We start from the raw sequence: 21,182 nt of genomic DNA on the forward strand, positions 1-21,182 counted from the left end.
TAGATAATGTTATCAAAATCGCTAAAAGAACTACTTTAAATGATAAAATTGTTTTCTGATAAGTGCTGCATAGCAGGTGAAATTAAAAAGTGTACAATAATTGATCTAATTGATTTAAAAACGTCTAATGGAACTAAGGTTTCATTCTTCTTCTTTTTTAAGTGCCGTCTCCCAATCAGAGGTTGGATATCATCATCACTATCTTTACTCTATCTGCCGCTGCTCTGAAGAGTTATATGGAACTGCATTTAAACCAGTCCCTTAAATTCTTCAACCATGACACTCTCCCTCTTCCTATACTTTTTCCTCCTATCTTTCCCGCTATTATCAGTCTTAGCAGTTCATATCGCTGTCCCCTCATTACGTGTCTCAGACATTGTAACTTTCTTATTTTTACTATTATTTCGTATTCTTTGCCCATTTCTCACAAAACTTCCGTGTTAATTATCTTCTGTGTCCATAGCGTCTAAGCATCCTCCTGCAACACCACATTTCAAAGACTGTAGCTTTTAATGTGTTCTTGCTGTTTCAATGTCCAGCTTTCAAGTCCATATTGCAGTATCGAAAACACGCAGCATCTCAGAGCTCTTGTACTCAGTTCTAATCTAAGTAGACCAGGGCGCATCTGTAAAAATATTAGTACATTTGGATGTTGAGAGGTGACTCATATTTTTTTGCAGATAACTCATATAATAATATTTGAATTATCCTCCCATTTAAAAAGATCCGGAACATTGTTTAAATAATTAAAATGTCCAAAAATGAAGGAAACATTCGATTTTTTTCTTCGTTTTTTTTTATTATAAGTTTAAAAGTATTCATTTCCACGAAGAGTTGCACTGATATAAAAGTTGCATAATTAAATTTCCTACAATATAGGATTGGTTAAAAATTGTCAAAATTGTCACCCTTGTTGCAAAATAGCAATAATTGCGAAGAATTCATAAAAAGACAAGTATTCGCCTTTTACGTTTTTCAATCATTTTTGCCACACTTAGGCCCTTCATATTTTATCCAGAAAAACTTTATGATATAATAAAACAATGCTGTAAATTTCGTCAAGATCGGTTTAAAAGATTTTGCAAAATAAATTTTGCAATAATTAAGCTTTTGCAAACAAATTAATTTTTTCAAAATGTTGCAGGACTGAAAATAAAGCAAACAGCAAGTTGAATTTTTTTTGCGTATAGAAGAATACTGTGCCTTTGATTTGCAATTTGCAAAATTAAAATCGGTTAACTACCACGGCGTCAGGAATTTTTTAAAATAAACATTAATTTTTGGTGCTACGCGCAGGACATGGGATACGTTTGCTCTGATTGGGCATTCCAATGACCTTTTATAATGATTGATAAATTTTAATTTCTAGTACATTTCGGTATAAATACATAAATTTGTTTATTGCAAAATAAAAACATACTCTGTCCTTTGAAATAACTCTTTTTTAGCAAAACTTTCTTTGTTCATATATTTTAACTTAAAGAATAAAAGTTTATTATTTTTAAACATATGCAATTGTTTAAACAATATTTCACAAGCAATAATAAAATTAGTTTGATTTTGTGGAATTAAAATATTAAAATACAACAAAATATAGAGTAAGAAAATAATATGTATGTATATTAGATAAAGATTGTAAAAAATTTTGGTGGAAATCAACTTGTGTGAATCGAACACCGCTGTCCTGCGCGTAGCACCAAAAATTAATGTTTATTTAAAAAAAAATCCTGACGCCGTGGTAGTTAATCGATTTTAATTTTGCAAATTGCAAATGAACGGTACAATATTCTTCTATACGTAAAAAAAATTCAACTTGCTATCTGCTGTTGTTCTGAAGCTATTTCCTTGTGGCATTTTCATAATTACGTATTTTTTATGGGAAATAAGCCACAATTTTACTAAAAAATGAATTTATTAACGTTTCGAAGCCCAAATCGGGTTTCGTTGTCAAAATACAAAATACTATTAAAATAAAACAAACATGTTGTTGCTAAGTAAAAAAATTCTTCTAATAATTTATTTAATCTGACTCATTTATATTGGCAATTGAGACGTATATTATACATTTTAAAGTAGAAGACTTTAAAATTTGCTATCTGCTTTATTTTCAGTCCTGCAACATTTTGAAAAAATAAAATTTTTTGCGAAAGCTTAATTATTGCAAAATTTATTTTGCAAAATTTTTTAAACCGGTCTTAACGAAATTTACAGTATTGTTTTATTATATCATAAAGTCTTTTTGGGTAAATTATGAAGGGCCCAAGTGTGGCATAAATGGTTGAAAAACGTAAAATGCGAATACTTGTCTTTTTATGGATTCTTCGCAATTATTGCTATTTTTTATGGGAAATAAGCCACAATTTTACTAAGAAATGAATTTATTAACGTTTCGAAGCCCAAATCGGGTTTCGTTGTCAAAATACAAAATACTATTGCTATTTTGCAACAAGGGTGACAATTTTTACAATTTTTAACCAATTCTATATTGTAGGAAATTTAATTATGCAACTTTTATGTTAGTGCAACTTTTCTCGGAAGTGAATACTTTTAATTAACTATTTAGATGGGAAATAAGCCACAATTAAAATGAAAAAAATAATTTTATTAAAGTTTCGACGCCCAAATCGATATTATTAATATTATTTATAATTTAAACAACATACATACATATATTAAAGCCATAATTTGGTATTAGTTTTGAGAGTAAACTAAATGTAAGACCAAATACTTACGATGTCGGGATAGTATCACGAGGTTTTTTCCTGGTTTTTCCTCGTGATTTACTATGGAATCTCTAACGCGAGAATTTTACTGTCCCCGTTGCATTTGGTTGTCTTTTTAAAGACAGATCACATGCTATGATCTTTTTGTGACAGATATTCTTGGGTTGGGGTTGATTTCATGTAATCGAACGAACTATCTTTCAGTAAAGTCGACCTAGGAACGCAACTCATAAATATTGGCAATATCATTTTAAAGTCTTCTACTTTAAAATGTATAATGTATGTCTGAATTGCCGGTATAAATGAGTCAGATTAAATAAATTATTAGAAGAATTTTTTACTAAGCAACCACATTTTTGTTTAATTTAGTAGTATTTTGTATTTTGACAACGGCACCCGATTTGGGCGTCGAAACTTTAATAAAATTATTTTTTTCAATTTAATTGTGGCTTATTTCCCATCTCAATAGTTAATTATAAAAATGCCACAAGGAAATAGCTTCAGAAAAACATGAATACTTTTAAAGTTATAATCAAAAAACGAAAAAAAAATCGAATTTTTCCTTCATTTTTGACATTTTGATTATTTAATAGTATATTGTTCAACGAGCACGTAATGATGGCTATTACTCACGATAATGAAGTTTGCGACACGAGCCGTTGGCGAGGGTCGTAATTCATCAGAGTAATAGCCATTACATGCAAGTAGAATACTATACTTTTTCTACGACCTTTTTTTATTTGGATTAGTAGAAAAATATAATTATCAACTACTAACATTATTTAAAACGAAAGATTTTATTTTTCATAAGAAAATATATTTTATATAACTATGGCAACACTGTTAGAATTACCCTCGTTGAGCTTAGGAAACAATCAAACAGTTGTCATTATGTCATGGAATGGCGGTGGCTTTTAAAAATAAGACGTATTTTAAGGCAATTACATGAAAAAGAACGTGTGCTCTCAATTAAAATCTATTGTACAATCAACAGTAAGTAAAACAGAATTCATTGATATGAATTTAATATCTGTAAGTCTTTTTACAAAATTAATACCGATTGTTTATTGTTTACCTTTTAATAACGTCAATCTTAAAATGTCAAATGTTGAAATTTAAACGTAAAAAATATAACCCATTGTTAAAGTTAAAAATACTTTAAACATTTTTCAAATTTAATTGTTCATATAAATTACAATGATTATTTTATTAAATAAACAAGTTTAAGTAATTTTATTTGCTAATAGGTATATGAAAAGTGCCATGCACCACTTGAATCTAACTTCAACCCGTGAGTAATGACCCGCGAGTAACTTCAGCCCGTGAGTAATGAACTATTATTCACGGGTAAAGTAATGGGTGTTATTATCTATTCAAAAATAGCGAATAATGAGTATATTATTAAACGGTCGTAGAAAAACAATATTACGGACCTTTTTGAGTGGGAGAATAACTCAATTATTATTATATGAGTTAATTCCAAGCAATTTCTGCAAAAAAATATGAGTCACCTCTCAACGTCCATCTCAAAACAGATGCGACCTGGACTAACGGTCTTTGTTGCTGAGAATTGTTTTCATTTTTACACACGCATTTCTTGCTATTTCTATCCTGACCCTTATTTCTGTTGTTTGATCTTTATTGTCTCCAATCCATATTCATAGGTATTTTTATTTATCAACCCTTTCTATCGGTACATTTCCCGAATGTATGTCTGTTTGTATAATATTTATGTTTTCTTTGTTATTATCATGTACATGGTCTTTTTCATATTTATTTTTGTCCATATTTTTGTCAGAAACTGTTTGTTTGGTTTAGTAGTAATTGGAGTTGTTCAGCAGAGCTTGCCATAATCACGGTGTCATCTGCGTATCTTATGTTGTTAATAGATCTTCCGTTAATTATTATTCCTTCACTTTGAGATTCAGGCATTCCAAACATTTGCCTCACATTGTATATCCCTAGTATTCTCGTAGATATTGTGGAGTTAAACTATGTAACTGTTTTTTTATTAATTATTTGCTAAGTAGTATTTTATATCAACAGTAAGGTGTATCTTACATCACAAACTAAACATTTTAAAAGTAAACATACCTACCTACCAACCTGTAATTTCATTTCAGCCTTTGTTGATTATCTTATCAGAATTATAGCATTCTAGTAATGAGGACAAAAAGCATGACTAACATGAGATAAGTTTATTGTTAGAAACCGCAAAGGATCTAAAAAGGATAATCCGAAGATTTAGATAAAATATCTAAGTTTTATTGTTTTTTTGGATATTTTTATCGAGTGATTACAAATTTTAATTTTGGTTATTACTATATAAAAAAAAAGAAAATTAATGGAAGTACATATGAAATACATTAAAGTTATTTGAGATGAGATGTCATTTTCAGCACTATTAGCACATTAGTGATGATTTGCGAAATTGCTTAGTACTGCAAAAAAGATAAAGCAATTGGACAGGATAAAATGATTTTCAGAGAAAAGTTCTTAGTCTAAGATGCGATATAAGGTCGATTTGCACTGACCTGTTTAATGGATAAAAATTATTGGATATGTAATTTAGCATGTTAACAATTACAAAAAACAAAGGTTGCCCGATCTAATCTTGTTCTAACTATAATTAATTAATAATTAAAAAATTACATTTTTTTTAATAAATTTGAAAAAACATTTTTCGACCCGGGCAGAAATTATTTCAGATTTTTTAGGTCATTCTAAACAAAAAAAGTCATTTGTAATTTTTCTCGAAAGTTGATCGTTTTCGAGTTATCAACAATTTAAAACTGAAAAAAGAAGCAAAGATGACGATTTTCAAGGCTCAGAACAGGTATCACTAAGGAAAAGAACAGGTATCACTGATGTCGTCGAACATCAGTGATGTTCGCCAAGCTGAAATGGAATTGGACAGGTCACGAAAGACTCAAGATGGAGCAGAAAACTAATTGACTCTTGCCCAAGAGAAAACAAACGCAGCAGAGGACGACCACCAACACGCTGGATGGACGCATTAAACGAATGCCCAGGAAATGGCAACATGAGACCTATGTCCAGCAGTGGACGGAAGAGATTGCATGATGATGATGATGATGATGATGATGATGATGATGATGATGATGAACCTTCAAAAAGAAGTTGTAAGAGACAGCTGAAGCTCTAAAATTATCAAATGGTATCGTTTTCTCCACAGAAACACCTGTGGAGGTTCGGAAGCCTCTAGGAGAGAAAGGTGTTTATATTTTATGGTAAATGATGAGTAGGATATATGAGGAAGAAATAATGCCGAATGCATGAAGAGATAGTGTGATGTGTCATCATCATCATCATTCTCTTTGCCTCATCCCTATGCGGGGTCGGCTTCCCTAATTACATTTCTCCACACAATTCTATCTTGGGTCATATCAATGTTAATCCCCTTTACCAACATGTCCTGCCTTATCGTCTCCCCCCAGGGCTTCTTTGGTCTTCCTCTCCTACTCCTTCCAGGAATCTGCACTTCAGCTATTCTTCGTATTGGGTGATTAACGTCTCGACGTTGAACATGACCAAACCATCTTAACCTATGCTCTCTCATTTTGGCATCAATTGGTGCCACACCTAGACTTCCCCTAATATACTCATTTCTAATTTTATCCTTCTTTGTCACTCCACTCATCCATCTAAGCATTCTCATTTCCGCTACATGCATTCGTTGTTCCTCTTTCTTTTTCACTGCCCAACATTCAGTTCCGTGCATCATAGCCGGTCTTATGGCTGTTTTATAGAATTTTCCCTTCAGCTTCATTGGCATTTTTCTGTCACACAGCACACCACTCGCCAGGAATATCATCTGGTCCGACTGCTTTTCCGTTCTTTATTTTTTGAAGCGCTTGAGCCACTTCCTCGTTTGTTATTCTGGTAACCATTGCTGTTACTGTCTCCGTTAACTCCACAGGCTGTCTGTCAAATTCTTCATTTAATAAACTGTCAAAATACTTTCTCCATCTCTTTTTGACATCCTTTTCGTGAATTAGTATTTTATTATTTTCATCTCGGATACATCTAATCTGATTAAAATCTCTTGCTTTCTTTGCTTTCTGTTTGGCTATTTTATATAGTGTGATAGTGTTTAGATAGTGTGATGTGTGATGGTATTAATTTATAACGATAAGGAGGACATTCAGGATTGTAAGAACTATAGAGAGATAAAGTTATGTCGCACAAAATGAAAATTTGGGAGAGTACTGTAGAGCAAATATTAAGAAGGGAGACATGGATAGAACAGTTTGGGTTTATGTCAGGAAGGAGGACAAAAATGCCTTGTTTGCTTTAAGACAGGTAATATAGAAATACGGTGAAAAGCAAAGAGAGCTACATTTGGCATTTATAGATGTTGAGAAGGTGTACGTCGCACTTCCTAGATATAAGCTATGGAGATCTATGAGAGAGAAATGGGTTTCTGAGAAGGAGGTACGGAAGGCTCGTGAAGAATATGAATATTGTTACATAATTTTTATGGGAAAAATTTAGAAAATTAATTTATGTCAAAGACCACGAGATCATAGATTTTCATCCCCTGTAGATGGCCAAAAATTGTAAATAGTATAATTTAGTCAATAAGCAGTGTTCGTGGAAAGTGAAAATTGTTCAGTATTAATGATTCTATGAACGGACTTATACAATTAATACGGTCGGATTAGAAAGTACATGTATTCGCTTTGAAGTGAACAATAGGACGTTTATAAATGCTTCTTAGAAGGAAAGACGGTAAACACAATTGTTGAGTTTTAGAATATCGGGTTTTTATAGCATGTAGAAACACAAACGTAATTTTGGTATCTCCTGGAATTTGACGAAACGGAAAAGTTGTATACAAAAATAATTTGTTCTTAAGATATGAAAGTAGGGATGTAATGTGTAGAGAGGATGTTTTGTGATTGGCCAGAGAGACGGATGGAGGGAGAATAGAGTGTTTGAGTCTGAGTTTGAGGAAAAAAAGTTTGAGGAAAAAAAAAAAAAGTTTCAAAACTTCTTTGTTTTTTAATTGCTAATCAAGCGTGCGCGACACTATTTTCCACCGACAGTATGGTGCAAATGAAAGGAATAAATTCATTATTTCGTAAACCGGCGACTTTAAGGAAAAATCCCGAAACAGGTCGATTTTTATTTTTAAGTTATGATATTGTGGCATATATGATATACTAGTGACGTCATCCATCTGGACGTGATGACGTAATCGATTTTTTTTTAAATGAGAATAGGGGTCGTGTGCTAGCTCATTTGAAAAGTTCTTCAATTCTCTATTCAGTAATATAAACATTTACATAATTATTTATACAGGGTGTCCAAAAAAATTTTATTAAATTAAATTATTTGACAAAAAAAGAAGTAGAAGGACACCCTGTATAAATAATTATGTAAATGTTTACATTACTGAATAGAGAATTGAAGAACCTTTCAAATGAGCTACCACACGATCCCTATTCTCATTTAAAAAAATCATCGATTACGTCATCACGCCCAGACGGATGACGTCACTAGTATACCATATATGCCACAATATCATAACTTAAAAATAAAAATCGACCTGTTTCGGGATTTTTCCTTAAAGTTGCCGGTTTACGAAATAACGAATTTATTCCTTTCATTTGCACCATACTGTCGGTGGAAAATAGTGTCGAGCACACTTGATTAGCAATTAAAAAAAATAGGAGTTTTGAATATTGTATTGCAAAAAACTCTTCGGGATTTCATCAATCGATGTTTGAAGAATATCTACCTATCTTGGCAACATTCAAATTTTCAGTTTTTCACATAGTTTTTGAGGGTTAAAAATGGCCGATTTCGCAATTTTTTAATTTTTAATCGCTTATATGTCAAAAACTAGCATTTTTAGAGAAAAGTCACTTAAGACCTTTTCTGTTTGGAATGATCCAAAAAACCTAAAAAAACTTTTTTCCATGCAAAAAAAGTAATTTTAGGAAAAAAACAAAAAAAAAAAAAACGTTTAAAAAATGTTTGACCACCTTTTGGTCCTGGCAACATGCAAATTTGTTAAAAGGAGAAAAGGAGTCCTTTTTGAGTAAGATTGTGAAAAAAATCTGAATTAGAATATTTTTCCTAGCGGATGCGCAGTGGCTTTCTGGACTAATTGAATTGATCGTAAGTTTTTCAGTGACAGTTTGCATAAAGTCTTTTCACTGAGTCCCTACCTATTTAATCTTGGTATAGATATACCTACTGATAGAGTATAGTACTCCTCGGTCAATGTTCCTTGCTGATGGTATCGTGTTAGTAGAGGAGAGCAAAGGAATGTTGGAGAAAAAGTTATAGGGTGGGAAAAGGGCTATTGAACAGGGAAGACTTAGGTTAGCAGATGTTGCTAACGAAATTGGAGTATATCTTGGTAGGGACAGGAGTGGTTGGAGACATATAATTGCTTGGAAATAAATGAGGATGAGTAGGAGAATTTAAACGATGAGTAGGAGAAGTCCAATAACGGACTTAACATAAATGCAACAAAGACAAAGTTACTTGTGGTTAATAAACAAGACGTCGGCCCTATGCAACTAATTGTCAATGATGAATCAATAACAAAAGTTAACCATTTTAAATACCTAGGATGTTGGATAAACGAGACACTAAATCCGGATGAAGAAATTAAAACTCGTATAGAAATTGCAAGAGGAGCATTTATGAAACTTAGATCTATTCTGAGCAACTCTCAGCTGAACTTACAACTAAGAATCAAGTTCCTAAAATGTTATGTGTATCCTGTATTACTATATGGATGTGAAACCTGGATCATGAAGGTTAACACGATGAACAAATTAGAAGCCTTTGAGATGTGGTCGTATCGTAGAATGCTCAGAATATCTTGGGTTCAACGCATTTCAAACAAAGAAGTCTTAAACAGAGTAGGTCAAGGCGAAGGTGACTTAATGAAGATGATAAAAAAGAGAAAACTTGAATATCTGGGGCATATAATGAGAGGTAGCAGATACAGGATGCTGCAGTTAACACTCAATGGAAAGATCGACGGAAAAAGAGGAATTGGTCGAAAGAAATATTCATGGCTCCGAAACCTTCGTCAATGGACTGGCTTATCAGCAGATCAATTGTTACATGCCGCACAAGATCGAGAACGATATCGGCAAATTGTTATGGAAGCTACCCACGCCTAAAAATTTGGGCACGGTACTTAAAGAAGAAGAAGGAGAATTTAAATACCTTGGCTTCTACAAACAGAAAATGGGACACTAGATCCAGAGATTGCCCACAGGATACACACTGGTTGGTTTAGCTGGAAGCGAAGGAGCGGGGTACTCTGTGGCCGAAAAATCGGGAAGGGCTGAAATAATTTTTCCCCACGTCTTCAACAACATGGGGGGTTCGAATTATATTCGAATTTATATTATATTCGACAAAACAGCACCAAAAGGGATTGGAGCTTGGAAGGAAACGACTCATAGCGACCTGAATAGCTTTTAGCTAGTTCCGTACAAGATCGACGATTGCATTTGAATTGTGGAGGAAAGAAAATAAACAAAAAATTCCAGAAAACACCGAAATTAGATGCGTAGGAGCCCTACGAGAGTCTTTTATCCAATTGAGCACCAGAGAAGCGGAATACTCCAGGATAATAAGCTAGAAATAGACCATGTTCGGGACACTTAAAGATCCAGGTAGCTGACTACTTTTTTAGTTATTGTAGACCTATAGGAAGAAAACCTACCTGTTTCCTGAATAAAGTTCGCGTCCGTTTTTCAATTAATAACAATTTAGTGCAAAAATTGCGATTTTTTCGATTTTTTGCACTCCATTCAAAAGCTAAATAGTTACATAAAATTACAAAATTTAATTTTTTAGAACATTAAAAAACCTTCAAAATGCCGATTTTTGAAAGTTAAAAAGTTAATTTGTTGCTACGCAAACTGCAAAATAAGTGAAAATCGATATTTGTTAATAACTCTTAGTAAAACTACCTTAGAACTTTATTGTTTCACCCAAAGTGGGGTACTTAACAAACCCTCAAAATTTGAGACCGATCCATTAATTAGTTTAAGAGTTATTCTAATTGTTTATCCCAAAGACCTTTATTTTACAATAACATAAGACAGAAAATAATGAAGATATGGCAATTCCGCGTATGCCAAATGAAAGTTGAAAACTAATGCTATCAAAATGTACTGAAAAAAAGATAAAACATTATCTAATATAGTCAAACATCCTAATGCCAAATTTGTGAAATTTTGTAGTTTATAAACATTTAGAATATCTTTAAAAATATTGTCCTTAGAAAAAATCATTTTACATATTAGAAAAGCTGGTATTTTGGTAGTTGTGGCTAGTTGTTGGCTAGTTGTGGTAAGTGAAGGGGGAACTGGGAGCCGACAAATACACGAGTTCAAAAACTAAAAAAGGCAACTTAAAACTACTAGCATCTTCTATATCTCGGGATCTACTGAACATATTTTGATCGTTCTTTTTTTAATTTGTATGTAATTTTTCTGTTCATTACAAATATGTAATTTGCCTAGACATTTATTAATTAATAAACAGTCTAATTTGTTTAAACAATTTTTGAAAAAATAATTTTTTCCCAAAAATCCATGATTTTTATCATACTATCGTTATTAATCATAGAAAAAGTTAAGGTATACTTTAATAAATAGATTATCTTCAATAAATAATTATCTAATAAAAATCATTTATTTATTAAAGTGTACTTTAACTTTTTCTATGATCATTAATGATCATAGAAAGCATTTATGATTTAAAAAATAGATTTTTGTAAAAAAAATATTTTTTCAAGAATTGTTTAAACAAATTAGACTGTTTATTAATTAATAAAATAAACAAATTGCATATTTGTAATGTACGTATAAATTACATACAAATTAAAAAAAGAAAGAAAATCCATTGAGTTGATCCGGAGATACAGAAAATTATATTCGTTGAAATTGCTTTTTCGGTATTTTAACTCGGTGGATTTGTAGGTTCCCCCTTGTAATCGTTTGAACTACATTTTTGAAAAATCGTTGAGGGTGCTGTGAAGGTACAATGTTAGTGCAAATTAAAAAAATACAAATCCCATTCTTTAAAATGGCATCAATGAGATTCCTTAATTATTATAAACAAATTATCTGTAAATTAAAAAAAACATATGGCTAACTTTGTCCCAAATGAACCCAGGCTAAATTTTTTTATTTGAGAATTCGTGTTAAAATACTATCTTTTCGAATATATAAAATACTGTTTCTACGGACAACATTTTTAAAGTTATTCTAATTGTTTATAAACTACAAAATTTCAAAAATTTGGCATTAGGATTTGTGACTATATTAATTATTTTTTTTATCTTTTTTAATACATTTTGATACTATCACTCTTCTACTTTCATTTGGCATACTCAAGATTGCCCTATCTTCATTATTTTCTGTCTTATCTTATTGCAAAATAAAGGTCTCTGGGATAAACAAATAGAATAACTCTTAAACTAATTAATGGATCGGTCTCAAATTTTTAAGGTTTGTTAAGTACGCCAATACCCAACTTTGGGTGAAACACTAAAGTTCTAAGGTAGTTTTAGTAAAAGTTATTAACAAATAACCATTTTCACTTATTTTGCAGTTTGCGTAGCAACAAATTACCTTTTTAACTTTCAAAAATCGGCATTTTGAAGGTATTTCAATGTTCTAAAAAACTGAATTTTGTAATTTTATGTCAACTATTTAGCTTTTGAATGGAGTGCAAAAAATCGAAAAAATCGCGATTTTTGCACTAAATTGTTAATAATTAAAAAACGGACGCGAACTCTAGGCAGGAAACAGGTAGGTTTTCTTCCTATAGGTCTACAATAACTAAAAAAGTAGTCAGCTACCTGGATATTTGAGTTTCCCGAGAAAATCCTTATTACTCTGGACTAGAATAGCAGTCCTTGACTTTACTGTTTCAACTGTTTGGACACTTTTAGTTTAGACACTAGATGGCGTCACAATCTCCACAATTTTGGTACTTCATGAGATTGAATACGCGATAATAGAGAACTATGACATTAACCAGATAAGATATAAACTTGGAAAGTATCGAAACAATTGAGATAAAACAGATACTTAAAATTAAAAATAATTATCCATATAGAGCGTACCTACAAACAGTATTGGAATAATCATATACTCATAGTTATTTTTGTGTTAAGATTTTGTAGCTTGCTTATTACCTTATTAATCATTAAATCTTCTTATCAGATAATAAAATCCACACATGAATGTTTGCACAATCAAACATTGTTCTGCTCTCGCGTCGTTATCACTTTAGACCATCGCGAGAAAGTAAAAAAGTTCGTTCTAGTGAAAAAGTTTAGGCCTTTTCGACGTTATGTAGTTTGTAAACGTACAAATTTCAAATTGACAAATGGCCCTAAACGACTTTGTTAACACGACTATAAAATGTCTCACTCTGCCGGCTGCTATCATCACTGGGGTAAGTGTTTCAACAAAATGAAATATTTTCTTAAGATCTCATCTTCTGTCAAAGGTTGAATATAAACATGGCAATTCCTATTTTATTTACAGCAGCTCTAAATAGTTGGTTAGAGCTCAGACTAAACCATTCCTTAGATTTCGTAATCAGGAGGATCGTCTTCTTCCAACATCTCTTTTAACTTTTATTTTGCCCTCTATAATCAAGCGTAGCAAACTATAACGAGGATTTCTTATTGTATGACCGAAATATTCAAGCATCTGCCTCTTAATTGTCTGTATAATTTCTTCCCTTTTATTCTTATTCTTCTTCCTTCTTGTATGTAGGCTTTAAAGCCTCTTTCTTCTTCAATATTAGCCTCCTAAATTGTTTAGGTTATCGCCCCATCTTTTTCTTGGCCTGCCAATATTTCTTCGTCCATTTGGTGACTTATCTCGTGCTATTCGTACTATCCTATCCTCTGCCATTCTACTAATGTGTTCGTTCCACTCCTGTTTCCGTTTTGTCACCCATCCATTTATGTCTTCTACATTGCATGATCTAATGTTTTCGCTTCTCTCCCTATCCAACAGACCTTTCCCTGATATTCGTCGGAGTATTTTCATCTCTGTTGTTTCTAGTAGTCGTCTCGTTTTAGATGTGTCAGGCCTTGTCTCCGCCTTGTATGTTAATATAGGTCTAATTATTGCTTTATATATTCTTGCTTTTGTATCTTGTCTTAGGTATTTGTTCTTCCAGCTTGTGTCATTAAGAGATCCCGCCCATTTACTTGCTTTTAAGCTTTGTTGTCGTACTTCCTCTTCAACATCTCCGGAACTGGTTATATCTATTCCCATATATCTAAACCTTGCTTCCTGTTTTATTATTTTCCCATTAATTTCGATTTTACATCGTAGTGGGTATTTAGATGTTGTCATACATTTGGTTTTTTCTGCTGATATTATCATATTGTATTTCTTGGCTGTTGTATTGAAGATGTGTGTTAATCTTTGAAGATCGTCTTCTGTCTCGGCGATTATTGCGGCGTCGTCTGCATAACATAATACTTGCTTCTATTATTTCGTCCATTATTATATTAAAGATCAGTGGGCTTAATGAGTCACCTTGTCTGACTCCGCTTTGTCCTGCTATAAACTGCGTTAGTTTTCCAATTATCTTTGCCTGTAATCGATTATGAAAGTAGATGTTTTCGATGGTTTGTATCATATTGATTGGTATGTTTCTTCTATACAGTAAATGTATAACGTCTTAGACTTGGATGCGATCGAAAGCCTTTGCCAGGTCTATAAAACATAGATATGCTGGTTTATTGTACTCAATGGCCTTTTCTGTGATTTATCTCAGTACAAATACGGCGTCTACGCAGGATCTTCCGGATCTAAATCCTTGTTGTTCATCTGATAAAGTTGTTAGTTTATTGATTTTGTTGGTTGGGACTTTTGTGGTTAGCTTAAGTGCGGTGTTTAGTAGATTTATACCTCTATAATTGTTGGGGTCTTCTTTGTCTCCTTTCTTGAACATTGGTGTCATTATGCTGTTTCTCCATGCGTCTGGTATCTTGCAGTGCAATATTAGTTTTTGTATAAGTTTTGACATCTCTAGGGTTATACTTTCTCCTCAGTATTTTATAAGCTCGTTGGTTATTTCGTCTGGTCCTGGTTTCTTTCTATTTTTGAGTGAATTTATGGCTATCTCTACTTCCTGAAGACTGATTTCTATTTCGTGTCTCGATTTTCCTTTCCTTTAAACAGTTCCGTCAAGTATCTTTCCCATTCGTTTGCTGGTATGTTATTGTATTCCTTCAATTCTGCCATTTCTTTCCGTTGGTTTCTTATGAATCTCCATATTTGTTTTTGTATTCCGTAGAAGTCGCTTTCCATCCTTTTTGTAAACTGTTTCCAGTGTTCATTTTTTGTTCTGCTTACCAATTGCTTTGTTTCATTTCGTATTCTTTTATAGGTGTCTCTGGATTCTGGAGTGTTTGATGTTTTATACTTCATGTAGGCGTCTCTCTTCTCTTTAGATTTCTCTTTTATTTCTTCCCTTTTGAGAGGAAACATTGCTAGCCACCTTTGAAAGAAAAATCTTGCGACACATATATAAGGGCACAAAATAAAACGAAATTTGGCGAAGAAGGTACAACGTTGAACTATAAAGAATATACCAGGATCCGGATATCATAACATTCATTAAAATAGGAAGGCTGCGTTGGATGGGACATGTAGAAAGAATGGAAGAAGGCGAAATACCAAACAAAATATTCAAACAGATGCCAGTAGGAACAAGAACAAGAGGAAGACCGAAGCTGAGATATTTAGAACAAATAGAAATTGATATAATAACCTTAAAAATAAAAAAACTGGAGAAAAAAGCACGAAACAGATCAGAATGGAGATGAATCCTGGAACAGGTCAAGACCCAGAAAGGGTTGTCGAGCCAGTGATGATGATGATTTGCATTTGTCTAAAATGAAATGCACAGGTAAAAAGTAGTCCTAGACATTTTTAGAAACCCACCTAATAGGCGTTAGTCCAGAAAGCCACTGCGCATCCGCTAGGAAAAATATTCTAATTCGGATTTTTTGCAAAATCTTACTCAAAAAGGACTCCTTTTAACAAATTTGTATGTTGCCAGGACCAAAAGGTGGTCAAAAATTGTTTAAACGTTTTTTTTTTGTTTTTTCCCTAAAATTATTTTTTTTTGCATGGAAAAAAGTTTTTTTTTTGGTTTTTTGGATCATTCCAAACAGAAAAGGTCTTTAGTGACTTTTCTTTAAAAATTATAGTTTTTGACATATTATAAGCGATTAAAAATTGAAAAATTGCGAAATCGGCCATTTTTAACCCTTAAAAACTATGTGAAAAACTGAAAATTTGAATGTTGCCAAGGTAGGTAGATATTGTTTAAACATCGATTGATGAAATCCCGAAGAGTTTTTTGCAATACAATATTCAAAACTCCTTTGTTTTTTAATTGCTAATCAAGTGTGCGCGACATTATTTTCCACCGACAGTATGGTGCAAATGAAAGGAATAAATTCGTTATTTCGTAAACCGGCGACTTTAAGGAAAAATTCCGAAACAGGTAGATTTTTATTTTTAAGTTATGATAGTGTTGCATATATGGTATACTAGTGACGTCATCCATCTGGGCGTGATGACGTAATCGATGATTTTTTTAAATGAGAATAGGGGTCGTGTGCTAGCTCATTTGAAAGGTTATTCAATTCTCTATTAAGTAATATAAACATTTACATAATTATTTATATAGGGTGTTCAAAAAATTTTTATTAAATTAAATTATTTGACAAAAAAAGAAATAGAAGGACACCCTGTATAAATAATTATGTAAATGTTTACATTACTGAATAGAGAATTGAAGAACCTTTTAAATGAGCTGCCACACGACCCCTATTCTTATTTAAAAAAATCATAGATTACGTCATCACGCCCAGACGGACGACGTCACTAGTATACCAGATATGTCACAATATCATCACTTAAAAATAAAAATCGACCTGTTTCGGGATTTTTCCTTAAAATCGCCGGTTTACGAAATAACGAATTTATTTCTTTCATTTGCACCATACTGTCGGTGGAAAATAGTGCCGCGCACGCTTGATTAGCAATTAAAAAACAAAGGAGTTTTGAATATTGTATTGCAAAAAACTCTTCGGGATTTCATCAATCGATGTTTAAAGAATATGTACCTACCTTGGTAACATTCAAGTTTTCAGTTTTTCACATAGTTTTTGAGGGTTAAAAATGGCCGATTTCGCAATTTTTCAATTTTTAATCGCTTATATGTCAAAAACTATCATTTTTAGAGAAAAGTCACTAAAGACCTTTTCTGTTTGGAATGATCCAAAAACCTAAAAAAACTTTTTTCCGTGCAAAAAAAATAATTTTAGGAAAAAAACAAAAAAAAAGTTTAAAAAATTTTTGACCACCTTTTGGTCCTGGCAACATGCAAATTTGTTAAAAGGAGTCCTTTTTGAGTAAGATTTTGCAAAAAATCCGAATTAGAATATTTTTCCTAGCGGATGCGCAGTGGCTTTCTGGACTATATTTGATAACAATTAATTAAAATTGAGAAAAAAACAACCTCAAATTTTTAAACCATTTTTTTCACGATTGCAAACTTCATATTAAGGAAAGACATTAGAAACGTTCTTCTTCCTTTAAGGGCCGTCTCCTAATCGGAGGTTGGCTATCATCATCACTATCTTTACTCTATGTCTATGTACCGCTCTTCTCTGAAGAGCTCCATTCAACTGCATTTAAACCCGTCCTTTAAAATTTTCAACCACGTCACTCTCCTTCTTCCTAGACTCCTTCCTCCTCTTATCTTTTCCTGTATTATCAGTCTTGGCATTTTATATCGCTGCCCCCTCATTACTTTTCACAGATATTGTAACTTTCCTTAATTTTTATTGTGTTTATTATTTCATATTCTTTGCCCATTTCAATACTTCCTTGTTTGTTTTCTCCTCTGCCCATGCTATTTTAAGCACCCTTCTGTAGCACCACATTTCAAATGACTATAGCTATAAGTTGTATTCTTGCTTCAGTATCCAACTGTCAAGTGTATCCAGATTTAGCCATACGGCTCACACTCCCTCGAAGGGGAAAATTGACTCATCTCAGCTACCTACGGTATCAAAAGGATTGAGCTCTGGTGGGACTCTTTCCGTGTTATCGAGCCCTAGGTGACTTGATATGCTGGAGTATCTCCCAGAAATTTTCGTACACATCTGGCCGTCGCAAATAGTACAGCTTACTGCATGGTCTTATAAAGGTGTGCATTCAGGCCCAGCTCTTTATGCTTTCGAGGAGGGTCTTCGGAATGACTCCAGTAGTAGACATAATAATTGGTATTGTCTGGTGTCTGGATACTTTGCATTCTCCATTGTCTTCGTATTTTAATTTCCAGATCTCTGTACTTGGCGATCTTTTCAGTAAATTTACTACGTAGATTATTGTTGTTAGGTATCGCCACATCAATTAGTGTTGTTTGTCTTGTTAATTTATTAACTAGTACGAGATCTGGTCTATTATGTGTCACTGTTTGGTCTGTGAGCACAGTGTGGTCCCAGTATAGCTTGTAGTTGCCATCCTCAAGCATACTCTCAGGGACGTATTGATAATATGGAAGATGGTCCGTTTGGAGAAGTCCCAATTTGATAGCTAACTCTTGATGAAGGATTTTTCCCACTGCGTCATGCCGTTCCTTGTATTCAGTTGCAGTAAATGCCTGGCAACCTCCTGTAAGGTGTTGGATGGTTTCTTGGGTTTGACATCCATATCGGCATTTGTCGTTTTGGACCTGAGGGTCTTTGATGATGTATTTCAGGTAATTTTTGGTTGGTATAACCTGATCCTGAATGGCCAGTAATGAACCCTCCGTTTCAGGGAACATCTTTCCTGATGTCAACCAACAGTTCGACGCTGTATTGTCGACATAGTCTTGGCTGACCTCATTGGGATGTCGCCCGTGCAGAGGTTTACCCATCCAGTTGCGCATATTTTCGTCTTTCGTAAGGCCGTTTATGCGCATTTCTGGTTCCCCCAGTTTGATCGGTGTTGTGTCATCTACTGCGCAAATAGTGCGATGTAGAGTAGATTTCTCAGCTTACATCTGAAAATAAGTTCTTAAATTAGCAATTTGTTTATCTAATTGCTCACCTATATCCATAAGTCCTCTTCATCCTAGATTCCGTGGTAATGTTGTTCTTTCTACTGCACCTTTTGGAAAGTGTTTTTGTGCCTTTGTGAGGTGTGTTCTTACTTTTCGCTGAAGATGTTCTATGTCCCTTTTTGTCCACTTAACAATGCCAAACGAATAGCTAAGCGCGAAAGATGCGTAGGTGTTTAGTGTCTTAAAGAACTTTCTTCTACTGTTAAGGTGTGAACGAAGCAGCTGTTTTATCCTTCGTATAAACTCAGTAGATATCTCAGTTTTCATTTGCTTATGGTCAATTTTCCGCGCCTGCTTTACTCCAAGATATTTATACATATCGTTTTCACCCATGGCCACGATGTTCTGGCCATTTTGCATATCGAATCCTCCGGGCTGTACTTTTCCTCTGACTATATTTAAAACGCGGCACTTGTTTGAAGTGCATACTAATATCTTACTTGCGTACTGATATCTAATAACATACTAATATCCAACTGTCAAGTCTATATTTTGTAGTATCGAAAATACGTAACATCTCAGATCACTTATTCTCCGTTCTCATCTAAAGTCTTTGATTGTAGAGATTTTTTTTCATTTTTTTAAACACATTTCTTGCTATTTTTATCCTGGTCCTTATTTTTTTTGTTTGATTATTATTTTCTGAAAGCTAGGTTCCAAGGTATTTGTATCTAAAAACAAAGTAGAAGAAGAAGTTACGACTCTAGTAACTCTTTCTGTTCAGTTTGTTTTGTTATCTGTACTTAAATGTTGTTAATTATTTCTATTTTTATTATTGACGTTACTTCATTAACTCTATCTAAAAAAAAATCACTAATCTATAAAACACTTGATGGGAGTGATGGATTGTTTTATTTAAATTAAGATAACAATAAACATAATGCAATCTATATTTTTTCATTAGTTGATTTGTAGATTTACATAAAACTTTTTGTGTAGATTTTTATCTATGATCTAAGAGTAAAGTATCGACAAATGATTTAACTAATATCGTACGTGACCCTTTTCGAATTTTCCTTATGTTTCTATGTTTTGTTTTTCTTCATCTTCTTTAAGTACCTAGCCGAAAGTTTTCGATTATCATCATCATTCTCTTTGCCTTATCCCTAGGTGGGGTCGGCTTCCCTAATTGCATTTCTCCACACAAATCTATCTTGGATCATACCAATATTAATCCCGTTTACCAACATGTCCTGTTTAATCGTCTCCCCCAGGTCTTCTTTAATCTTCCTCTCCTACTCCTTCCAGGAATCTGCACTTCAGCAATTCTTCGTATTAGGTGATTAACGTCTTGACGTTGAACATGACCAAACCATCTTAACCTATGCTCTCTCATTTTGGCATCAATTGGTGCCACACCTAGACTTCCCCTAATATACTCATTTCTAATTTTATCCTTTTTTGTCACTTCACTCATCCATCTAAGCATTCTCATTTCCGCCACATGCATTCGTTGTTCCTCTTTCTTTTTCACTGAGGAACATTCAGTTCCGTACATCATAGCTGGTCTTATGGCTGTTTTATAGAATTTTTCCTTCAACTTCATTGGATTTTTTCTGTCACACAACATCTCCATCTATTTCTCCATTATTCTGTAATACCGATCCTCGGTACTTAAAACTATTGCTTTTCACAATCATTTCACCATCCAAAGATACCATTTTATTTGTAGTAACTCCATCTTTAAAGGAGCATTTCAAATACTCTGTTTTTGTCCTATTAAGTTTCAAACCTTTTTCCTCCAGAGCATGTCTCCACTGTTCCAGTTTTTGTTCTACGTCTCTTTTACTATTTCCTATTAACACTACATCATCAGCATACATTTAGCACCATTGAATGTTATCCTGTAGTTTCGCTGTTATCTGGTCCAAAACTAATGAGAATAAGTAAGAACTAAGCAGCGAGCCTTGGTGCAATCGTACTTTCATATGAAATTTATCAGTCTCTCCCACACTTGTCCTAACACTAGTCGTTACTCCCTCATACATATCTCTCACAATCTTTACATATTCACCAGAGACTCCTTTGTTATCGAGTGCCCATCACAGAATCTCTCGGCGAACTCTATCATATGCTTTCTCAAGATCAATGAATACCATATGAGCCTTTGTTTTTTTATTCCTGTATTTTTCCATCGGTTGCCTTGTAATGAAAATTGTATCTGTTGATCTGCCCTGCATAAAACCAAATTGATTATCGGATATTTGGGATTTTTCACGTACCCGTCTATGTTTTTCTCCCATGTTTTCATGGTGTGGCTAAGTAGTTTTATAGTCCTGTAGTTTATACACT

General features: G+C 33.2%; 1 protein-coding gene across 9 annotated transcripts in view; it reads left to right on the forward strand.

Annotated features, from left to right (window-relative positions):
• The first annotated feature begins 12,822 nt into the window (after positions 1-12,822).
• LOC114335148 (mucin-2) overlaps positions 12,823-21,182 on the forward strand; it is an 85,309-nt gene continuing 76,949 nt past the window's right edge. For 4 of the 9 annotated variants that reach the window (XM_050662580.1, XM_050662579.1, XM_050662584.1 and 1 more), the window contains exon 1: positions 12,823-13,193. In XM_050662580.1, coding sequence (XP_050518537.1) covers positions 13,125-13,193 — 69 coding nt within the window. In that variant the 5' untranslated portion in view covers positions 12,823-13,124. The remainder of the gene's footprint in view (positions 13,194-21,182) is intronic. The other 5 variants (XM_050662577.1, XM_050662582.1, XM_050662581.1 and 2 more) reach the window with 2 other exon arrangements.

This window comes from Diabrotica virgifera, chromosome 9, assembly GCF_917563875.1.
Source record: "Diabrotica virgifera virgifera chromosome 9, PGI_DIABVI_V3a".
In the NCBI taxonomy this organism is placed as follows: domain Eukaryota; kingdom Metazoa; phylum Arthropoda; class Insecta; order Coleoptera; family Chrysomelidae; genus Diabrotica; species Diabrotica virgifera.